Source organism: Carya illinoinensis, chromosome 5 (genome assembly GCF_018687715.1).
Source record: "Carya illinoinensis cultivar Pawnee chromosome 5, C.illinoinensisPawnee_v1, whole genome shotgun sequence".
In the NCBI taxonomy this organism is placed as follows: domain Eukaryota; kingdom Viridiplantae; phylum Streptophyta; class Magnoliopsida; order Fagales; family Juglandaceae; genus Carya; species Carya illinoinensis.
The window spans coordinates 38,873,847-38,898,692 of record NC_056756.1 but is presented as its reverse complement, the minus strand read 5'-3'; the positions used below and the strand labels follow the sequence as shown (position 1 = coordinate 38,898,692).

At 37.6% G+C, this 24,846-nt stretch overlaps 1 protein-coding gene and 1 pseudogene across 1 annotated transcript; one reads left to right on the top strand and one right to left on the bottom strand.

Moving 5' to 3' along the window:
• Positions 1 to 538: 538 nt before the first annotated feature.
• LOC122311293 (ribosome-binding factor PSRP1, chloroplastic) lies at positions 539 to 10,009 on the top strand. Its single transcript, XM_043125798.1, has 5 exons — positions 539 to 1,058; positions 1,846 to 1,989; positions 2,070 to 2,333; positions 9,267 to 9,375; positions 9,491 to 10,009. Exons 1-5 carry the CDS (start codon positions 735 to 737, stop codon positions 9,619 to 9,621), a joined length of 972 nt encoding a protein of 323 aa, XP_042981732.1. The 5' UTR covers positions 539 to 734; the 3' UTR covers positions 9,622 to 10,009.
• A 124-nt stretch (positions 10,010 to 10,133) lies between these two features.
• On the bottom strand, positions 10,134 to 22,192 carry LOC122310330 (annotated as a pseudogene).
• Positions 22,193 to 24,846: the final 2,654 nt, after the last annotated feature.

Here is a 24,846-nt window from a genome sequence, read left to right as displayed (position 1 = left end):
TCAGAATTGACTATTTTGTATCTTAAGAATAAATTGTTAAAAAGGCTAGTGCGTGTTAAAATTTAGAGGCGGCTGAATTTACTCTAAGAAAACATCAATCACAATGTGTCTCAATATCAAATTCTCTCTATTTAATCTGTTCTTGTTATTTTACTTATTTTATACTTTACAAAGCATTTGTATATATATATTTTATCATCCATATTCTTCCAAAAGCTACGTGAAAGGTATGCGGTGCAAGGTCACCCTAGAACAAAACTCTGAAACCAATTACTTTAGGAAGCCCTCTCGTGGAGTTATTATATACTTAAGAGTCAGTGTGTAGAATACACTAACAACTCTAATTAAATAATAAAATTTGATTTGGAAAATTGAAAATTGAAAATTTATTTTTTAATCAAATTATATTCTCTAAAATTTTACTATTTATACTTTAACTACGTACTTGAAAATAGATTTTTTTGATTACACGTGCATTGAATCTATGATGTTCCTCGTAGATTTTTATATTCGTTTTTGTCCCTCAATTATCGTGACCTCGAGAGCACAGCTGCGCAAGGTGCCGGAAATGGGAATTAATTGACCGGATAAGGTGACGGCGACACAATCGATATCCACTTCTATCTCCATCCCTTGGGAAAAACCTCTCAAAACCCCGCCTTTTCCCCTTTCCTTTACACGCTCTCTCACATTGTCTCCCATTTTCCCCCCATCCAAACATTCCCCCAAGGTCAATGGCTAGTCTACCATACTGCTTGCAACCTACTCTTCACCAGTTCCATATCTCTTCTTCCTCATCATCACCATCATCATCGTATTCGTTCTATTCTTCTTCGGCTACGGTCTCTCTCTTCAGCTTCACCACCTTACCCACCAAACTCCCAAATTCACTGGCCCTCACACTTTCCTCTTATAAATCTAGTTTTTTGAAGAATCTCAAACCCGTTTCGCTAACACCCAGAACAAACCATGGCAATGGCAGTTCGCTCTCTATACGGATGTCGTGGGGCGGCCCGCTATCTTCCGTGAAATTGATCATTCAGGGAAAAAACTTGGAGGTATTTACACTAAGCCTTCTCTTGATAGCTCATAAACCATATAATGACTGACCCTTTTGTTGGCTGCTGAGAAGAATTATACTAGGCCTTGGCGCTAGACCCGGACACAGTAGCCTTTTCTTTGTTCCCCAAGAAAATGAAAAAGCTCAATTTTGCAATTAAAATATTCAGTCATGTTGAACTGAAGGAGATGCCAAAGTTGATCGTTAAAGTTCTCCATTGCTAGGTTTCTGGTAGTCGTTTTTTTTTTAAACAAAATTTTAGTGTCTCGCAGTCGCTTTCATGGTTTCTGTCGTGTTGAGTGAATTTAAGTACTTAGTATTAGGCATTTAGGACTCATATGGATGGAGCCTTGTAAAGGGACCGACTTGGATTTCCGTTTTAGGCTTAAATAGCTTGCCTAAAGTGTAATAGGTACAAATATTTCTCATGAATTGGTTTAATCCTTATCAAAGTGGGTTTGAAATATCAGGTGTAAGATGGAATCTTGAATTCATAAGGCACGTGCTTTTTCTTTTTTCTTTTTTTTTTTTGGATAAACATCCAAAATCTCTCATGTTTTAGTAGATCTCATATCTCGTAGTATATAATAGCAGCTGCTCGTGAAATCCCTAGATGTAAATCCTAAAATCCAAATGCAACCTTATTGATAAATCCATGATTTTCAGTAAATGCATTACGAAACAACCAAACGGTTTTAATTCTCACTGTTTTGTATTATTGCTCATTTGCTTATTATTCTATAAGTGCGGGTTTGATGTGAGAAAATATTTGTTGCTGAATATAGTTAACAGATACTGTCAAGAAACATGTGGAAGAGAAGGTGGGCAAGGCAGTGGCTAAGCACAGTCATTTGGTTAGGGAGGTGGATGTCAGGTTGTCAGTCCGGGGTGGAGAGTTTGGGAAAGGCCCAAGAATTCGGCGATGTGAGGTAGTGCTGCTTACATTTTCATTTCAGGGTTTGTACTGTTGGGTTGTATGGGTTATTGTAATGAGGACTTCCTTTTGTAGGTTACATTGTATGCAAAGAAGCATGGAGTAATTCGTGCGGAGGAAGATGCTGAGACAGTCTATGGCAGTATAGATTTGGTCTCATCTAAAATACAACGGAAGTTGAGGAAGATTAAAGAGAAAGAGTCGGACCATGGGCGGCACATGAAGGGGTTTGACAGATTGAAAGTTAGGGAGCCCATGGTACAAGCAGTGGAGGAAAAGGCAGAAGAAAATGAGGAAGATGCACTCCCTCAAGAAGAGGATGAACAAATCATTAATGAGGTTGGTAATTGACTATTCTTTTTTGCCTATGATGTTAACCTAATAAATCAACCCCACGAGAGAATGGTGGTGGAGATTTTATTTTTGCTTGCTTTGCCTCATATTGCTTACTCTAGTTTTGATATATGGCAGAAATTTTCATTACTATCATTGAAGGGGTTTTTATCTTATTGAAAAGAGGTCTTTGTTCCCAATCCTAATCTTTATTTTCCAGGGTCATATTCTATATTACCATTTTAAAATCAGTGTAGCACTCTTAGATCTGCATCGTGCATTCTGTGTTGAGGACATTTTGCCTCCAGATCATTAGATGTGAAGATTAGAAACTTTTGATTCTTGCTTTCTCAAACATTAGACAGCATTTAAAATATGTAGATGCATGTTACCCATTTTCAAATGAAAAATGTTTAGTCTATGAAGAACTCTTACAAAAAATAAGCTTACAAATTGATGTAGCTTGATATGGTATGTTAGATTGTAGAGTTTTTTTTATTTTTTTTTATCATATAGTAGATTTGACATATCGCATTTTCACACATCAATAAACTTCTTTTGTAAGATCTCTTTGTAAACCTAGAACTTCTCTTTTAAAAATTGAAATTTGGAGAAAAGCATTGCTGGAAACTGTTTCATATTTCTGGAAAGTGCATCTTAGATTTTTTCAGAGGTTGTCGTCTATCTTGAAAAATAGCCTAGAAAACTTCCACCTGCATTTTCCCATTTCTACAAGAAAGATGAAAAGGAGGGAGACAACATATTTCATCTCTCTCTCTCTCTCTCTCTCTCTCTCTCTCTCTCTCTCTCTCTCTCTCTCTCTCTCTCTCCGATGAATTATTCTGGTGCTCCTTGTCAGTAATTATCCATTTCCTTTTAACATCCTAGTATTGGAATGGGGAAGAAGGTTCTAATCGATTCAAAGGTCTTTGAGTTTTCAAAGGAGGGCAATGATTGTTTGTGTATTACCGAGAAGAGTACGAAGATGGTGAAAAGCATTATTGCAGGAAGCAGTTTTGAGGGCCAGGTGGGGAAAGCAGTGACGGATTGTTTCTAACTAGGGACAAGAGGAATTATTATAAAAAAATTAGAGATGGTAGTAGATTGTATGTGGTGCAGCGATGTTCTAATTACTACGGCAGATACTTGGTATTGTCAGATTGCGGTAGAGGACAAAGAAGTAGTTGTATTGTCATTCTGGAAGGAATAGAAGGGAGGGAATGGAAGAGCTTTGCTGATGCTCTTAGTGAAATGGAAACCTTTGTTTTCGGCTGCAGAAATAGGGTGTCCTCTTTGCATGTTGGTAGGGGATATGCTCAAGGCACCTTAGGATCAATGGGACGAACTCTTAATAGTATAGGGGAGGTCGTATAAGGAGGCTTTGGAAAGTCTAGCAATGGTCTCGGTGTCTCATACACATAGGGCCGAGAGTGATATACCAGCCTGGAGAGAAGGTTCCAGTGGTATCAAGTCAAGGGTGTTTCCAAGAGAACATCATGAGCTGCAAAAATTCAAATTGAGGGCCAATCAAAAGGGAGTTGGGGCTATAGTTGGTGGCTCGTTCGGTGGAGGCTTGTCGGCAGGTGGCGTGCCTAACACTTTCGAAACTGAAGGACCAGCTTTTAGCGTTAAAAGAGATGGTGGAGTGGCCAATCAAACAGGTGGACGAAGGGATGGGTTAGGAGTGGAGTAAAGAGAAGGCTGGAAGTGGGCTTCGAATGGGCTGCTCTATTTGTAAAACTAGTGGGCTTATAATCACTAATAAGGGTAAAGCTAAAATTGGGTTGAACCAGTGTCCAACCCGACCCACGCATGTTTGGTGGGCCAAGAACTCATAAATGGGTTTAGGCTCGAGGTCTTCCCACAGTGTGCCGATGGTCAATCCTCCTCTGGGGGTGTCACTAACTTATTCGCCAGTAGTAGGTTGTCCCCCCATCGATGTCCCTTTGATGATAGTATCGTTGACAAGTGAGAACAAGGGTAGTTATAGGTTCGCCAGTTACTAACAAGGGTGTCACTGACTTATTCGCTAGTATTAGGTTGTCCCCCCATCGATGTCCCTTCGATGATAGTATTGTTGACAAGTGAGAGCGAGGGCAGTTATAGGTTCACCAGTTACTAACAAGCACTCTGACGCCACTTAGATGCAAGTATCACCAGCGAGCAAAAATATGGGTGTATTCGATGCTAACTCAGACTTGGTTTCTACATTATGCACGTTGACAGCGAGACTCCCCCCCACATAGGATGTCACAGACTTGTTCGTCGGAGGCTATAGATTCCTTTATTGTCATCCCTTTGACGAAGGAGTATCCTGTGAGCGAGAGAGGAAGATTTTTTGTTGGGAATGCATGATGAAGCCAGATTCTAGTTGGTTTCCACACTCTTACCAACAACGATTCCTTACCATCTTACCCCTTCAGTTAGTGATATCTACAAGTGGAGGCCATTCTTCTTTGATGGACTGAGGGATTTGATCATGCTACAAGAAGTGGAGGTAGATCATATGGAAACAAACTTAGTGGGTGGAGAGCTTGTGAGTAGTACTTTAGAGGAGGGATCCATATGCTAGGAGTATCCTATTGAGATAGCTAATGTATGGCTAGAGTTAGAAGGGCAAACGGGGTTGTGGGGGTCAAGTAATTTGGATGGCAGGGAAGCTGGGGGTAATCTTGTCCTTCTTCGTACTCTTCCCCCCTGTGAGGGTTTTGAAGATCAATTCAAGGCACTTCTTACAGCAATTGAGGCAGGTCACTACCATGATATGGGATCTAAAAGGAACCAAGAATTGAGAGGGCTTTCTTGGTCTATCAATTACGATGGAAAGGAGGGAAGTGCAAGCTGTGGTAGGAACAAGGGAGGGTTGTAGCTGTTGATAAATGAAGCCCAAACTCCTTAGTTCGAATGTTAGGGGGTTGAATGAGATAGATAAGCACATATGAATAAAAAATTTGTTGAGACAATGGAAGGTAGACATCGTTTGCTTGCTGGAGACTAAATTGAAGTTTATTACGAGAAGCATTATCTAGAGTATTTGGGGTTGTTAGTATGTAGGCTACTAGGCTGGTCCCATTTAGCTTCGAATGAGGCTTCGGTTGGAGGCTTAGTAATGTGGCATAAAAGGGTGGTGGAGAATCTTGATGAGTTTGTAGAGGAATACTCGGTGGCATGTTTGTTTAAAGATTCTAAAGATGGTTTTTTGTGGGCCGTTGTTGGGGTTTATGGTCCTAATTTGGATAGCGAGAGGAGGTTTTTGTGTGAAGAGCTTGCGGGGTTGAGTACTTGGTGGGATGTTCCATGGTGCATTGGTGGAGATTTCAATGTGACAAGGTTCTTGAGTGAGAGATCGGGGACAGGATGTCATAACCATGCTATGGATTAATTTTTTGATTTTATATTTGAGATGGATTTGATGGATATTCCTCTTGTTGGGGGTACATTCACATGGTCAAACAATCATGCTTGGTTTAGATTGGATAGAATTCTTATATCCCCCCTCATGGGAGATGCATTTTTTAGATGTATGCCATAAAAGACTACCTGGATATGTTCAGATCACTTACCTATATTGTTGGATTGCGGAGGCATCCAAGGTGGGCAAATGTGCTTTTAAATTTGAGAACATGTGGTTAAAAGCTTATGGTTTGTGGGGTTGATTAGACAATGGTGGCATTCATATCAGATACAGGGCACCTTGAACTTTATTTTGGCAGGTAAATTGAAAGCTTTGATGTAGGACTTGAAGTCTTGGAATGAACAGGTATTTGGCAATGTGGAATTCCAAAAGAAGACATTATTATAATAGTTACAAGGTCTGGAGGGTGTAGAAGTAGAGAGTATGCATTCGAGGGAGAAAACCCGCAAAAGCCAAGTCATCTCAGAACTAGAAAGGGTGAATCTAATGGAGGAAATTTCTTGGAGTCAAAAGCCAAGGTCCTTGTGGCTAAGGGAGGGGGATAAATGCTTGAGGTTATTTCATCAGGTAGCCGACTCACATAGAGACCCTAACCATAGATGGCCTTGTTTCCTCAGACCAATCAGTGATCAAGGATCACATTGCTGAACATCTCGAAGAGCTACTTTCTGAACCATTTGATTGGAGGCCAAGACTAGATGGTCTATCTTTTGTGGCAATTGATCAGACAAGTATGGTTTGGCTTGAGAGACATATTGAAGAGGAAGAGGTACATCAAGTAGTTAGAAAAATGAATGGAGACAAAACTCTAGGTCCTGATGGTTCTACTATGACATTTTTTTAGACATGTTGGGAGGCGGTGAAAGAGGATGTCATGAAGGTTTTTCATGAATTTTTAACTTTTGGGAAGTTTGAGAAGAGTTTTAATTCTACATTCATTGCACTTGTTCCCAAAAAGGTTGGTGCAATGGAGGTGAAGGATTTCTGTTCTATTAGCCTTGTAAGCTAATAGGATGAGCTTAGTCATGGATAGAATCATCTCTAAGTCTCAAAATGCATTTGTAAGGGGAAGACAAATATTGGATTCGGTCCTTTTCGCTAATGAATGCTTGGACAGCCAGATTAAGTCATGATTTCTGGGTATTTTGTGTAAATTAGACATGGAGAAGGTTTTTGATCATGTTAATTGGGAATTCCTATTTTACTTGTTGAGGAGATGTGGTTTTGGGAGAGATGGGGGTTGTGGATGAGGCATTGTGTGTCAATGGTTTGATTCTCGGTCTTGGTGAATGGTGACCCTGTGGGATTCTTCAACAGTTTGAGGGGGTTGTGACAAGGCGATCCATCAACCCTCTTATTTGTTATTGTCATGGAGGCTCTTAGTAGAACGTTGTTGGTTTCCGTTGAGGGTGGTTTCTTCTCAGGTTAATTGGTGGGGGATACTAACCATGGGCCCATGGCTCTACCATTATTTCTCATCTTTTGTTTGTTGATGATATGCTATTATTTTGTGAGGCAAACCAAGGTCATATCCAATCTTTGAGGGCTATCTTGCTTTGTTTTGAAGCTGTCTCTGGTTTAAAAGTAAATCTTTCTAAATCTGAGCTGGTTGCTGTGGGTAACGTTTGCAATGTAAGGGGTCTGGCCAGCTTATTGGGTTGTGTGGTTTCTTCACTGCCTATGAAGTATCTTGGCCTTCTACTGAGAGCATCATAAAGCCAAAGATGATTTGGGATGAGGTGTTAGAGAAGGTAGAGCAAAGGCTGGCTGGGTGGAAAAGGTTTTATTTATCTAAAGGGGGTCAGATTACCTTAATAAAGAGCATACTTTCAAACTTTACCACATATTTCTTATCATTATTTCCTCTCCTAGCTAGTGTTGCCTTAAGGATTGAGAAGTTCCAACGAGATTTTTTGTGGAGTGGACTCAGCAAGGAGTTTTAAGTTTCATTTAGTTGGTTAAGACAATGTGTGCTCTCCAATGATGGGTGGCTGGTTGGGGGTTCGCAATTTGAGGGTATTCAACAAGGCTCTCCTAGTGTGGAAAAAAAAAAAAAAAAGGCTCTCTTAGGAAAATGGCTGTGGAGATATAATTATGAGAGGGGAGCATTATGGAAGGTGGTGATTGATACTAAGTATGCGAGTATAAGGGGGGTTGGTGCTAATGAAGTTAGGGGGGCATATGGAGTGGGATTATGGAAACATATCCGGAAAGGTTGGGGGTCCTTCTGTAGCCACACTAGATTGAGTATGGGGGATGGTAATAGAATCAGTTTTTGGCATGATTTTTGGGTTGGAGATATGGTTTTTAAGGATGCTTATCCCTCTATTTTCATAATTGCACGGGAACAGGATGCTTTGGTGGGTGATTTGAGAGAAATTACTAATGGCTCATAGTGTGGAATTTCGGTTTCATTAGGGAGGCACATGGTTGGTAGGTTGGTGTCTTTGTTAAATTCTAACTTGTTATACACTATTGGAACTGATGATATAGTTGTGGATAAGTTTGTTTGGTCTCCTTCTAGTAAAGGAAAATTTTATGTACGCTCTTTCTGTGAGGTTCTCGCTACTCAAGCTAGTAATCACTTTCCTTGGAAAAGCATTTGGAGGAGTAAAGCATGTCTTAAGGCTGCTTTTTTTGTTCTGTATGCTTAGGGAAGATCCTGACCACTGACAACCTAAGGAAACGTGGGTTTATCCTTATTGATTGGTGTTGTATGTGCAAAAATAGTGGTGAAACAGTGAATCATTTACTTCTACATTGTGATTTTGCAAAGGCCTCATGGAACTACTTTTTCAGCAAAATTGGATTAGTAGGGTTATGCAAGGGAGGGTGGTTGACCAACTAGCTAGTTGGAGAGGGATCAAGGGGATACGCAAGATTGCAGGTGTGTGGAAGATGGCTCCCATTTGTCTACTTGGATGCATTTAGAGGGAAAGGAATGACCGAAATTTTGAAGATTGAGACCGTTCTTTGGAAGAGTTTTAAGAGTTTTTTCTGGAAAACTTTATTTATGTGGGCCACTGTTATAGACTTTGGTCTCAACTTTCATGATTTCCTTGTATCCATTTCTAGTTTCTAACTAGGTGTAATCACATGTATACTTCCTGTGTACTTGGGGATATGCTCAATATCAATAAAATATCTTTTTGCTTATAAAAAAACAACATATTTCAGATTCCTTTCCAGTTGTATTTCAAAGAATTGAAACCAAATTGAACTAAACAGCTGGCTCAACATTATTAATTTCCTACTTGTTTACCCAATCTTTTTACTTGAACCTGAATAGTATAATCATTAAAAGAAAAACGAAATAACATTATGAATTTGGTGGGGAATTTCATCATTCCTTTATTTAGAAACTAATTTGGTCCCATTAAGATCTGAGTGCCAATGGAATTATGTAATCAATTACAAAAAGTTTTATGTCGTGTGCTGATAATCAGGTCATTTAAACTGCTCGACATGCTTTTTTTTCCTCTTTCGAGTGCACATTTACTCACTCTCTGTAACTTTTCTTTCAGATTGTCCGCACAAAGTACTTCGACATGCCACCTTTGACTGTCTCTGAAGCAATTGAGCAGCTGGAAAATATTGATCACGACTTCTATGGTTTCAGAAATGAAGAAACTGGTATGAAGTTTATGGTTTCATTGTCCTTTCTATTATTTTTTTTTAACTGTTTTCTTTTTTCAGCATGAAGTTATCAAAATCATTCAGGGGTTTACTTCCTTTGCCTTTGCACCAGGTGAAATTAATATCATATACAAAAGAAAAGTTGGAGGATATGGTCTTATTATACCTAAAGAAAATGCTGAAGCAGAGAAACTAGAACCTATGGTGGTAAAACCAGATAGGGAGCCCTCCTTGGCGGACTAAATGTGCCTAGCAATGGAAGATAGATCATTTCCTGAGATAATTTATCTTGCTGTATCTTCAAACTGTGGCAACATTCTATTTTGAGGCCAAGGCATGTTGAGAATCCAAGATGTTCCAGATTTAGAGTTTGGCCGACAGAGAGAAATTTTGCGATGCATGAACATGTTTATAATTATGAAGACGATTAGTTCTACTGAGATGAGATGCACCATGTGGTTTCAAACTCAGCAACTACATTTAACTGCTTCTTATTACAATCTGTATATGAATGAATTAGCCCAGAATCTTCTACTTTTTTTCTCTGTTTTTACTGGGGGGACTCGGGTCCCTGGGTCTAATGAGGCTTGTACATTTTAAATCTCATTTCACTTTACACGCTTTCTCATTACCATGCTGTGACAGGTAAATGAACTCATATTCCAATTCAGATGTCATTGTTAGAGTTACCAGCCATTGGTTTGGTAGCAGAATTATCCAACTAGATTTCTCAGATTAAAAAGCTTCTAAGTGAAAGTTAAGTTTTATTTTTTCAATCAAAAGTGGAAGTTAAGTTTAACAAAAATTCTATTTGCAGTCATCATAACTTGAATTGTCGAAGTCTGGCACCCCTTTTATTCATTTATGGCAAGTTTACAATAATTATTGAGCATGCTTGCCTGTTAAGATCATAAACTTCCCAATAATAGTAAGATTCTATTATCTCAGTCCTCACAGATATTGGACTTCTTACAGAATGCACTCCGTCACTCCAAGTCAAGCTTCCGAAAGAGTATCCTGTGGTCACTTTATGAGTAGATGAAACTGTGACAGTGAAGGAGATGGCCTTGATAATAGAGTTGAAGACCAATACATCAGGTTTTACTGCATAGATATGCCAAGCGGAGGCTCAACTTGGGCCACATATCTGGAGTAAACAGCGCCAACATTTGTAACGGTTCTGGTAAAAGTTGTTGAGTTTCTAAGAGTTGGGATGGTTATAGAAGGGAAGTTTAAGTTCAGGATAGAGGGCTGCTTCATGGGACAGAATGTGGGATAACCCGTAACCCGGGAAAAAATGTCAGTTTTTATAGCCCATGTTGCAGAGGTATTGAGTGTAATCTGCTGTCCCCATGTCATAGACAAGGCCAGGATCTGCTGCCCTATTCCCATTAACAATTCCACCTCCATAATCAAATGTATCTGCAAGTTTCATTGGCTCCCCTTCCGCATGTATTGTTCCCCGTGTGGATCGGTAGTCCATGCTGAAGATTATGATAACATACAAGTTTAGACGCATTCTGAACCGCGAAAGCATCAAAAGAATAAGTAGGCAAATGAGTTCTTTCTAGTGGAAAGGAAATGGTAAGGGTACCTGCAGTAACAATTGCAGATTTAATTACAGCTGTGGACCAATCTGGGTGCAATGATTTGAGCAAGTCTACAATGCCTGAGACATGGGGAGTTGCTATGGATGTTCCTGATTGGATCTCAAATGCAACTCCTCTACTAGGAGGAACTGTTGCTAGTATATTGACGCCCGGGGCTGCTACATCTGGTTGTATCATATAGAGAGCAAATGGGAGAACAATGATGTAGAGTTTAGCCAATAGAGAAATTGGATTGGTTTCCACTACTAAAGTGAGTAACAAATGAGGAAGAGAAATGTTTGGTTCATAAAGAGATCTCAAAAAAATAAACTCACAAACTGATGTAGATTGCTATAATGAGTTAGATCTGTTTTGCATTGAAAAGAAACTTTCAATCTAGTATGCAACAGTTATGAAAGCATTTTGTGAATCATTTCTAGCAAATACCTTTAGTATTGCTGGGGCAACTGAGCTAGGTCCCCTGGTAGATACAGGTCTGCCAACATGTGTTTTGGAAGGCCTAATCATAACCTGTGGGTTCCTGCAACAACTATCTCAAGTATGAATTGGATGTCAATGATCTCAACTATATTGATGATTACATCTTTTATAGCGAGTGTAAAACGTATAGTTTGAAAATATTTTTTTCATTGATTTGAATGCTTGTACAGAGGTTTATTTATAGAGAGAGTTGTATGCCAAGAACATTCTGGCTTTCTTACAAGCACATGATGTACCATATGCCTAGTGCTTGTTGTGTGAATCTGTTGTAACCGAAAGGAGTGCCTTAGTGCGAACAGAATTACAAGCAAAATATTCCAGCAATATAATCAAACATTTCTGGAAGATTTCCGTTGCTGAGATGGCTCTGTATCTTCATGTGCAGCTGACTTGGAGCTAGATGATTTTATGTCTGAGTTGGAAGCTGATTTGGAATGTCTGTTAGCACCCTCCCGTGAGTCCACCAGGGGAACCATGGTGAGACTCGATTTGAGTGTAAGAAATTGAGTGGAGAGCAGCGGCTTGGTAAATATGTCGGGTACTTGATCACGAGAGGAGATGAAAGCAACACTCAATGTTTTGGATGCTACTCTATCACGTACAAAGTGGAAGTCAATTTCCATATGTTTTGTACGTGAATGAAGAACTGGATTTGCTGAGAGATACGTGGCTCCTAGATTGTCACACCATAGAGTAGGGTGTTTGGGAAGAAAAACACTGAGTTCCTTGAGTAGTGACTGAAGCCAAAGTAATTCTGCAGTGGTATTGGCAAGAGACTTGTACTCGACGTCGGTACTAGATCTTGCAACTGTGTGTTGCTTCTTGGAACCTCATGAAATTAGATTAGGTCCAAGAAAAACACAAAAACCCCCCGTAGAGCGCCGATCATCTGGGCACCCTGCCTAATCAGCATTTGAAAATGCTTGAAGAGTGTAAGTGGAAAAAGGTTGAATATGAAGACCATAGTGAGCGTTTGCTTGAGGTACTGGAGTATCCTCTTCACAGCTTGCTAGTGAGGAAGTTTGGGAGCATGCATAAATTGACAAATTTTGTTCCCGGCAAAGGCAACATTAGGACGGGTGAGGGACAGATATTAGAGACTACCGACAGTGCTCCTGTAGAGTGTAGGATCACTGAAGTCAGGTCCATTAGTGAGAGAGAGACGAGTAGAGAAGGCCATGGGGGATGTTACGGGTTTAGCTAACTCCATATTGGTTCTTTTGAGGAGGTCGCAGATTTACTTGGTCTGAGAGAGGTGAAGACCATTGGAGAATTGATTTATTTCAAGTCCAAGAAAGAATTGCAGGGGCCCTAAATCTTTGACAGGAAACGATGAATTTAGAGAATGAAGAACTGAGGAAATGGCTTTTGGATAGGAACCAGTACGTATAATGTCATCAAAGTAGATGAGAAAAAATATAGTAACAGAAGAATATTTATACAAGAAAAGAGAGGGATTAGAGCAAGATTGTGTGAAACCAAGTTCAAGGAGTCGTGTACTCAATTTTGAGAACCAGACCCTTGGTGCTTGCTTGAGACCATAAATGGCCTTATTCAAGCGACAAACATGAGTAGGGTAATCTGGATTGATAAATCCAATTGGCTGAGTCATAAAAACTTGTTCTTGGAGGTCCCCATGTAGAAAGGCATTGTTAATGTCTAATTGTCTAAGGGACCAATGTTCAGTGACTGCAATGGAAAAAATAGTCTGAATGGTAGTGGGTTTTACTACAGGACTAAAAATCTCAGAAAAATCAATACCTTCCTATTGATGAAATCCCTTTGCTACCAGGCGTGCTTTGTGACGTTTAATAGTTCCATCTGAGTTCCTTTTGGTGAGGAAGACCCATTTACAGCCTACCAAATTGTTGATTCCAGATGAAGGAACCAAGGTCCAAGTGTTGGTGGCCATAAGTGCTTGAAACTCATTTGCCATGGCTAGGCGCCATTGATGATGCTTAGCTGCTTCAGTGAAGGAACTGGGTTTGTCGAGAAATGAGGTGGAGGTGGTGGTAAGGTAGCTTCGTGGTGATGGCTAAAGAACTATCCCGTCAGTGTACTATTTTGGACGGAGGGAATTAGTCTTGGAGCGGGTGATGATCTGATCTGAAGAAGATGAAGGTTGAGTCTGAGTTGTTGAGTGAGTGGTGGAAGTTTCGAGAGGTTGAGATGTAGAAGATGAGCTGGGAGAATTATTTTTCTATGGCACGAGTAGAATTTTCGAGAGATTGAGTTATAGGAGATGAGCTGGGAGAATTATTTGGCTGTGGCATGTGAGTGGAGAGTGTTGGTTTAGAAGAAGAGTTAAGCTGGGTATTAACGAGAGGAGAGATATTTGGGCTTGGAGGGCTAGTGGGCCGAGTGTGTGGAGAAAGTATGGACTGAGTAGAGGGTGGTAAAGGGTCCAGAATTGAAGGTAGTGGCACATAAGCATTTTTAGAAGGAATTTCAGATGGTGTGGAGAAAGGGAAACACTTTTCATCAAAGATGACATCTTTAGAAATGTAAATGCGGTCAGTTGGGACATGGAGACATTTATAACCTTTGTGCGAATCGCTGTATCTGATGAACAAACATTGAGTGGAATGAAGGTCAAGTTTGTGGCGATTATATGGTCGCAAATGAGGCCAACATGCTGTGCCAAACACCTTGAGCATATTGTAATTAGGCGATTTGGAAAAAAGTTTCTCAAAAGGAGATTGATGGTGAAGAAGAGGAGTTGGAAGTTGATTTATTAAGTAAATTGTGGTATGAAAAGAGTCAACCCAAAATTTTTGAGGCAAGAAGGCATGAGCCATGAGAGCTAAACCGGTTTTTATAATATGGTGGTGTTTTCTTTCTACGACCCCATTTTGTTGATGAGTACAGGGACATGATATGCAATGGGAAATTCCTTGATTTTTGAGAAGAGTGTGAAGAGCACGATACTCTCCACCCCAGTCACTTTGAAGAGATTGAATTTTAGAATTAAATTGTAACTCAACTTATTTTTGAAATTGAATGAAAACGGAAAGAACATCAGACTCTTGTATTAAAGAAAACCACCAAGTATACCGAGTAAAATCATCTAAAAAGGCTACATAATAACAAAAACCATCACGGGAAAGAACTGGGGCAGGGCCCCATACATCTGAGTAGATAAGTTGAAGAGGCTTGGTGGAATGCTGATGAGAGGCATGAAAATGCAATTGGGAGCTTTTGGCTTAACAGCACCCTGAACAAATTGATGGAGGATCACGAATAGAGACGAGAAGAGAATGTTTGGAGATGACACGTTGAACTATCTAGAGTGAAGGATGCCCGAGTCGAGAATGCCACTGAGAAGAAGTGGTGCGCTCGCCAACCAGAGCGTGAGGAGAGAAAGAGGGCGCTGGAAAAGTGTAGAGGCCGTCACGCACGGGGCCACGAAGGAGTGGTGTCCCCTCTTGGAGTCCTTCACAATGAAACAAGAATTGTGAAACTTAAAGAAAACCAAATTGTCATGGCAAAATTGTTTAACAGAAACTAAATTTTTTGTTATATCTGGAACATGCAAAAGCTGTTTGAGAGAAAAAAAACGAGAGAAAGTTTTGAAGACAGAGTCACCAATGTTTGAAATCGGTAGTGCAGTGCCGTCACCAACACGAATATGATCTGCACCAGTATAAGCTGCTAAGTTAAGATTGAGGTGGTTGAGGTCAGAGGTGAGGTGATTTGTGGTAGTGGTGTCGGGGTACTAGGTCTGGTCAGGAGTGGAGGCGGAAGAAGTGTAGTTGGTAGTGAGGGAACGAGGTGGGTCACTCTGGTAGGAATGATCAAATCTGTGATAACATTTTATTACAATATGACCGATTTTGCCACAAAGTTGACAGGTGGGTCTTGAATGAGGGAGAGGGGAGAAATTTTGAGGAGAAAAGTGAGGAGTGAAGTTGGGAGTGGAGGAGGAAGTGTTGCGATTCCTACCACGACCCTGAGAATTGCCGTAGAAATTTCCACAAGTGTTGCCACGACCACAGGCAGAGGATGTGAAATTTGCTGAGAGGTCTATGGAGTGAGGCAGATGAGTGGAGTGTGCTAGACGACTCTCATGAGTGAGTAAAAGACCATAGAGTTCTTCAGGAGATAATGGTTCAATACGAGCGGTGACTGAGGTGACAAAAGCATCATAGTCACTGCTCAATCCCGCAAGCAAGTATGAAATAAATTCAGTAGGGGAGAGAGGAGTTCCTGCTGCACACATGGTATCGGAAAGGTGTTTAACCCTTCGAAAATATTTAGAAACAGAGGAGGACCTTTTGAGATAGTGGCAAGTTGATAACGAAGCTGGATGATTTTGGATTGGGATTGGGATTGAGAAGCGAAGAGTTTGTCTAGAGTAGACCATACTTCTCTAGATGTGGAATAGCCAACAATTTGGGCCATAAGATTATCGGATAAAGAGGAGATAAGAGCACTCAGAATAATTTGGTCGGTTTGGGTCCAGTTTAGAAAGTCAAGATTAGGTGTTATTGCATCGGAGAGGAGAGGAGGAGGGGGTGCAGTAGATCCATCGACAAAGTGAAATAATCTCTGGCCTTTTAGATATGGAATCATCTGAGCATGCCAGAGAAGAAAATTGTCATTGTTAAGTTTAACAGAGACAAGGTGATTGAGGTGGGGAAGAAGAGGGGAGGAGGAAGAAGAAGAGGAGGAAGAAGAATCTGAATTTTTTTCAGAGATGCTTCTTCCGCCATTGAGGACATTGGTCTATAATGGCTCTGATGCCATGTAAAACGTAGAGTCTGAAAATATTTTCTTCATTGATTTGAATGTTTGTACAGAGGTTTATTTATAGAGAGAGTCGTATATCAAGAACATTTTGGCTTTCTTACAAGCACGTGATGTGCCATATGCCTAGTGCTAGCTGTGTGAATCTGTTGTAACCGAAAGGAGTGCCTTAGTACAAACAGAATTACAAGCAAAATATTCCAGCAATACAATCAAACGTTTATGGAAGATTTCCGTTGCTGAGATGGCTCTGTATCTTCATGTGCAGCTGACTTGGAGCTTGATGATTTTATGTTTGAGTTGGAAGCTGATGTGGAATGTCTGTTAGCAGCGAGGATGGCGTTACCTGTTTGAGCGAATGTAGTTGAGCATCTGCATGCCTATATCAATGTATCATAGCTTACTTGAACAGATGGGAAGTTATCCTCGCAAGAATACAGGGAATTTTGGGGATTTTCAACGATAATTAGCCCCAAACAACCAATCTCTTTGACAGACCGTGGAGCATCCTTTACAGCACTTTGATCAGAACCTGCTGTGAAGCAAAGCACAACATTTCCGGCTGACCAAGTATCATTCGGTGAAAGAGACTCCCAATAACTGCATCAATACCTTGTTATACTCCAGTTAACAGGAAAGGGAAAAGCTGAAAATTGCGATAGGCAAAGTCATACGTGAATTTAAGGTTTTCTTGAATTTCTAAATGCCACACATTGGCTCATCTGAGGGAGAAGGAACTATATTGTCTCTCTCTCTCTCTCATCTTTGCAATACTGGCCACGATTAAAAAAAAAAAAAAACACTAGTTTACATCGTACCAAAAATAAAAGATCAAGGTTTTAGGGCAGCACTGTGTTCTCTGAAGAATTTATTTACCGAGAAGTTAGGAGTTCTGAGACTTCAGGGTACAACAGATTTGCGAATCCCGTACCCTGTCCTGTGAATATTGCTTGACCCTACAATATAACAAGCGTTCATTTCAACAATGTAACTGAAGTAACTGCACTTATAACGCATTTGTTTTGGTTATTCTTCCTATTATATATGCAGTGCATGATCAGGTGGTGGAGGATTACCATTGTAATCCAGTTGTTTCCAAGGGAGATGCGCGTAGGGAACGACCGGTCAATAGTGCTTGCTGCAACAGTTATGACCCATGGTGCTGTGTTCGCTATTGTTAGAGCACTTGGGCCTTCATTTCCAGCAGCACATACAACAGTTATCCCATTTTCCGCAGCATGGAAAGCACCAACGGAGATTCCAAAATTATAAGCGTCAACGTCAGAAAACAATGGCAAACTAGGACAATGGACAGTGATATTACATCTACCCCATCATGTATGGCTTTGTCAAAGGCTTTCAGCATGTCAACACTAGCACATATTCCTTCTTCATACAGATTCCAGCAGACTTTATACATAGCCAGTCTAGCCAGGGGGTGCACCACCCCTCACTGTTCCAAAACCTAGCCCGTTGTAGCTCACATTGGCCTTGAAGAAGCCACCGGCAGTTGCAGATGTGTGTGCCATGTCCAATTGAATCTCTAGGAGATAAGTAGTCCTGGTATTCACTAATGTTAAATGGCTTTTCATACTCAGCGTGGAGTCCTTCGATGAAATAACGAGCTCCAATTAGTTTTCTATTACAGGTCTTCCTTGCATCAAACAGCTCAACTGACTCGTATGCGCCCTGCCATCAAGAAGGGACTGGTCCTAGACCTTCATCTCTGAAAACTTCAGATTCTGGCCATATCCCTGTTCATCATTTACAGGACTTCATATGGTGAGATGCATGCATTAGCACAATTACACACACACTCTCTCCTGTGTGTCATACCCCGCTCCCCATGGTTGGTTACGAATAATGTCATTTTTAGAAAATTCTAGAGAATCGATTTGCTATTACTAAACTTGACTTTAAAATAGTTTCTTATAATTGCACCAAATTCAAATATTCTATAAAATCATTCTTTATAAAAAGAAATAATGAGATCATAAGAGGGAGTGTGTGGAAGTATTTATTAAAAATTTCTCAAAGTGTGTGCCATAAAAAGTATAACTTAAAATCTGATCTATACGTGATCTAGTCTACTGTCATGCCTCTATGGACGAAATCTCATCCTGTAGCTATACATTTATGAATATTTTGACATGGAGTGGTTTAAAAACATAAAAACAAGCTAAAATAAGTCGATGATTTAGTAAGAAATCTATTATAACGTAAATATATTTAACATAAGGTTTTTATAAAATATTTTATGCTGAGAATTAAAATCATAATTGTTCATAAATATGTTGATGATGCATGACTTAGAAATATTTCCGGTATATTGACTAATTTGAATTATTTGATATATCGGGATTAACTGACTTGTTTTACTGACCAACACATTTAACCTCGTGTGCAAAGTTGTGCACGGGTCCCACATCTTGTATTGGCCACAAGGGAAATAACTTAACTTATCTGATTTGATAAAATACTATGATGGACAACGTTTGAGTCTGTTGCTTGCATATCCACCTTGACTATATTGGTACCACGCATCTGAATGACCATTTAATTTATTTAATATTTATCTTACACTTTATCTTATGAAAACTTATGCTTTTTATGCAACATGAGATGCATGAAATGTATAATACATACATAACTATAATAGAGGGAAAGAAACATGATCATGAGTTATGATAAATGACATGCTTGTAGATATCATGACATGCGTGTTACGTAAACATTGGCTTTTAAAAGAACTAGCTTTAATTAGGGGTGTAATCGGTTCGGTTTGGCCTATTTTGTACATTTTTAAGAACCATACCGGTATACATCAATTCTGAAAATTTAAGAACTGAAACCGGACAGGTTCACTACCGAAACCAGAACTTTGGATTTTCTAGTTTCGGTCCAGTTTTTCTAATTTTATGGATTATCTATGTTAATAATAATATTATGTTTACATATACTAAACTATTAGTTTATTTATATTAAAGTAAAAGTATATTATTTTATAATAATTAATACATACTAGTATAATATTGAATTTAATTATAGTCTATATAAGTTCTAGACTTTTTATATAAGTATATATGATCAAATGTGTAAAAATGTATTTACAAAAATAATATATATATATATTAATACCCTCAACTCCCACTTACGGACACGTGGAATCGAAGCATCCGGGATGATGACAACACGGGTCACATATCCCATTGCCACGTGTTAAGTGTGTATACATGTAACACGTGTACAACAAAACAATGCAGTGAAAATTAAAGTCGATCAACTAAGTACCAGAATTTATTTAAATACAAGCTTGCTTAAAAATAAGTGTACTAAAAATATTACAATTAACAAGTATAAATATAATATAAATCAAAACAATAAATAAAAGAAGGAAATAAATCCCAACCTACAAATGATCCCCGATCACTCCTCCGGCAGAGCCGCATCCTCGGACTCAAGCCTCTTCGTCGTCTGCATCAAAATGTACTGTACCAAAAATGGTACCGCAGGTAAGTACTCATCCAAACACCTATAAAATAAAAATATATTAAAGCTCAACAATATATATGAACATGATGCCATATGCATATGTCTCAAAAATCCACACTTTTCTACACAAGCCAAAAATTCCATTTCTAGCTCACAATAAAATATAAAATAGAATAGAATAAAACCACTAAAATAAAATAACATACAAGAAAAATAAAAGAAATAAATTAAGATAAACATACAGTAAAATTAACAAATAAATTAATATCAAATTAAGTAAAATAAATTTAAATTTAATAAAATAATTTCAAATCAAATAAAATCGAAACAAGTTAAATAAAAACAATTCAAATTAAATAAACAAAATAATTTCAATTCAAGCTTTTAAAATTTTCTAGTACTGCATCCATGGGACATATGGTTTTACTCAGAGCCAAACTGCTCTGATACCACTTGTGACGCTCTCGATGCCTCGATTTCCACGTGTCTGTATGTGGGGGTCGGGGGCGTTACATATATATATATATATTATAATCTATTATGCTAAAAATATATTTATCATTGATATATATATATATACACTAAAAGTAAGTTTATAGTAATAACTTAATATTAATATTTATGTTTAAGATTAAAATTTTATGTTATATTAGTTATAAAATTAAATTTTAGATGTTATATCAAATGTTTTATTTAAAATTATAAAATTAATTTTTATATTATATCATACGTTATATTAATTTTATGTTATAAAATTAATAGACTTGAATAATAAGATTAGAATTTAATGTTATATGAATTAACAATTTAACATATAATATATATAATATAATATAATATAAAAAAATTATAAATATATATACCAGTTTGATTCGGTTTAAATTAGTTTTCAAAATATAAAAACCGGTACCGCACCGACCACTTACAATCCTGACCGAATCGGTTTGATCTGGTTCGATTTAACCAATTTTTCGATTTTCTTTACACTCTTAGCTTTAATAATAATAATATATACAACTAACTAACGTATGCTAATCTTAGTTTATGATTAAGCTACTTATCTTGTAGTGCTGCTTCTTAAAGTTTCCGACACAGAATCAATCATGGTGCGATGGAGGCACAACAATGGTTTGCGCAAGAGGGAGGAAGAGATGATGGTGGCCTTGCTGTGTTTTATGGTGGGAGAGATGAGGCTACGACATGCTGGTGGTCTTGCCGTGTTTCATGTTAGGGCAGATGAGGCTGAGACAAGCTAAAGATAAAAAGAGAACTAAAGAAAAAAAAAAAAAACCCTATGCTTGAAGAGGTAGGTGCACATACAGTGCATGTGACTCTATAGGATTTTATACCATGCGAGTGATGGTATAAGTTGGATTTAGGAATTTTAAGATGAAGAGTATTCTAGAATTGTAATCCTAGTGTATTTGAAATTAAAAACCTACTCTAATAGTTCAATTAATGTAGGATTGAGAGTGATGAGTTGTGTAGGAAACTTTAATCAGTGATGATTTTAAATTGAAATAAATTTTTAATTAATGACTGATCTTTAAATTCTAAAAGACGTCTAACTCGTTCAATAAATAATAAATTATTAAAATTGATTAAGAGTTTTAATTAAGCTTAATAACTATGTTAAATCTAAAAGATGTCTAACTTATTTAATAAATAATAAATGAGATTTAACATAGTTATTAAGCTTAATTAAAACTCTTAATCAAGTTTAATAATTTATCACTCGTGGACTTATTCAATATGACTCATTAAATATAATTTAGATCCAATAAAAATTATCAATATTCTCATATTAAAATTATTGGGTTGGATAGTTAAAGAGAGAGGAATGGTACCTGTATCGAGTATACCAATTATGGCGCCATCACTCATTTGGGACTTATGCAGGATATTTTTTGGAGAATATGAATTTAGTTGCAGGTAGTCCCAGCTTCTTGTAGTTTGCAACTTATAAAAGCTATTGGGTATGACTTGAACCACAGTTGGTAACTCTAAATCCGAACAAGAAGATTGTATCATCATGATCACCATCCTATCACATATGGATTCAGAGGTTGCATACCAAAATGATAATTAACATGAAAAAGGAGGGCAAATGATTTTTCTGTTAAATGTATAGCTTTTTCGTACTTGAGCTTTGTTTGGTCAGGAGTGTTCTTCATGTCATATTAGACTTGAAATACCATACATTGCACGGTTATTAAATTTTAATTTGATATCTAGAACCTTTTAGATTCAATACGAGTTCTCTGATTTATATGTGTGATGGTAAATTACCATAAAATTTTCCCGTTACCAGTGTGTTTAGCTAGTAACTTATGTCGATGGACCTCATCAGAAAACGAATATAAATATAAAAAACCTGAAATAATACGTGCTTGAGTTCCTGTTAGCTTGGCTGCAAAACCAGTGAAGCCATGTTTGTAACTGTAGACCATGGCTTCTGCAGATGCTTCTTTGCTGCATAAGCCCATATCAAACAATTGGTTTGGGCTCAAGCTGTTGTTTCAAAGTCTTTATCCATCAAAACTATTTTAATTTGTCCTGGCATACCTTCCAAGTACTCAGTGAGAATTTCAAGATGTTCCAGAAGAAGCTTCGATCATGCTGCTGCCCTTCTCTCATATAAACGATGTAAACCTGCAAATACTCACTACCTAAGTCAGTTTAGTTACTAAGGGTGGTCAAGGCATAAGAAGAAAAGGAGAAGGAATGGCGTAGGAGAAAATAGGAAAACTAACATTTCTTTTGGCTTCTGCAAGAGTGGGGATAGAATGTTGCTCGTATAGAAAAAGAAGAAACATGAAAAGGGACAAGAGAGTTGTGTTGATGTGCTTACAACGTCGGACTGGCCTAACTGTGTGTATGCGTGCATGTGTGTGAGAGGAGTGGGAGAGGGGGCTGGTGCATCTAGTTCTCTGAGACAACAAAGAGTCCAGGCTGCACCAAAACAGAGCAAGCAAAAGATAAGGATAAACACAAGATTCCCGAATCCAATACGGGATGAGTTTACTCATAAAAACATACTCAAACTGGTGTATATATATATATATAGAGAGCATAAAAAAGTTTAATACGATGATGTCAGTGGTACGTCATATATATTTTACACGTAAGATATACTTAAGGACAAGAAATACAGTATAATTTGATAAGGACAAGAAGAATTTTCCTTTTATATATCATATCATACCATATCAGTTCATAAATTTATTTTTAAATATATATTATTATAAAATAAAATAAGAATACTTGATAGAGCTATAACATGGGTTGATAATGGTTTATAAAATGGTCTCTATCAGCTTACGTAAAATATACGCATAATACATTTGTGCTGGTTTGCGAATACAGACAAACTATCGAGAATGCTACCTGCTGGTATGCTAATAGAGAAATCTTTCGATAAAAACAACATAACTGATCTGTACACAGAACACAAACTGTCGGACAAAATGATTGATATGAATCAATAGGTGGCAGTCCGAACAAGAAGCTAGCTAAAAGGTTACGATTAATAATACATTTACAATTTTTCTTTTTTATAATTTTTTTTAGACAGTCATGTTTTAAAATGAAGGTATATATGTTACTAAGGTTACGATTAATAATACATTTACAATTTTTTTTTTATAATTTTTTTATACAGTCATGTTTTAAAATGAAGGTATATATGTAAAGTAACGTAAGTTATGTTACAAAAAATCCCTAATTTAAAACATAGTTGTACATAAGGTTGTAAAAATGATTGTATGTCTATCATTTTTCAAAGGTTATTCAACATATTTATGATAACTATATATATATATATATATAAAGTTATTATTATTACACAATTTTTATACAAGTATCAATAAAAAGTAATAGTTTTTTAAAACCTTTCTATATACTTTGACCTTATAATCGCTACTCTTAAATGGGAAAAGGATGTTCAGAGTCTATTGACCATTATTGTGTTATTGTTGATTAAACCAAGCTAATTTATTCAGTAAAGCAAAAGACCAAGAAATACTCACATCTGTGTTATGATTAAGGAAAATGCCACTCTCATCGAGTTATTTTTTTACTTAATAATTAAGAAAATATTTTTTTAATGAGTTTGTAGTTTTTATTTTATTTTTAAAAAGAGTTTAGAAAAAAAAAATACACAGTCGATAGTGGCGGCTCACCCTTTGTGGCCACCCTATTTTATTTTATCATTATTGAGGTTAACTTGAACGCCACTTTGATTGAAAGAAGGCATTGTAACACTTCCATTAAACTAAAGGACTCAGAAATCTAGCTATTCCTTACCAATGTTGCATGTATAACTCTCTACAATACTTGCTCCATTTCTTTTTGTCAATTCAACTGTATTTTCAAACGAGCTAGAGAAGTGAACCAAGTGGCGAGTTGGGGCGTGATGGTACTGTTATTGGTGTGGAATGTTGGAGGCACGAGCTAGGAGCTAGCCTTGAAGGTTGAAGGAGCTGCCGAGATCGATACCACATGTACATTGTAAATGAGTCTCGGAATTGTATAGAATTGATGTGAATAGTGAGTTGAACATTAAAATTTTGGGGCCTGTTTCATGTGTTGTTTATTATTTGTGATTAAATAAAGAAACGTTAGTCTTTTAATTTAGAAAGGTTGAATATAAGAATTTTGAGATAGAGATATTGTAGAAAAATATTTCTCGACACCTTAGATTGGATTGTACATAGAACTCATTATCAGATGTCTCTATTAGCATCAGAAAGAATAAAAACAGAGTATACTCAACAAAATAGGAATTCACCTCAATGTATATTATCATGTGATATTTGTATCTAATATATATACACTGTGAAAGAATCAAATGAGGGAATAAAGGAATAAAGTTTGTTATGAGCAACCATAGACAGTAACAAACCTATTGTCTATGATATTTATACAGAGTGCACATCATGTGCTTGAGGTAATGCTCAGCTTATATATTGTTTATGGTACATCAAAACCATCTATTCTAATATGCCCCCTTGAGTTTAAGGGTGTGTCAACAACCTTGAGACTTGATTTAAAATGAAGCAATTTGTCTGCTACAAGTGGTTTGGTAAGCACATCTATAATTTGATCCTGAGAACTGATGAAGGAAACTTTCAATGTTTTG

What these genes read in the sequence shown, in the direction of transcription:
- LOC122311293 (XM_043125798.1), top strand. Translation starts at nt 735, where the DNA reads ATGGCTAGTCTACCATACTGCTTGCAACCTACTCTTCACCAGTTCCAT. An exon ending in TTCAGGGAAAAAACTTGGAG is followed by an intron (nt 1,059 to 1,845) that starts GTATTTACACTA and finishes TGCTGAATATAG; the next exon opens with TTAACAGATACTGTCAAGAA. An exon ending in TTTCAGAAATGAAGAAACTG is followed by an intron (nt 9,376 to 9,490) that starts GTATGAAGTTTA and finishes CCTTTGCACCAG; the next exon opens with GTGAAATTAATATCATATAC.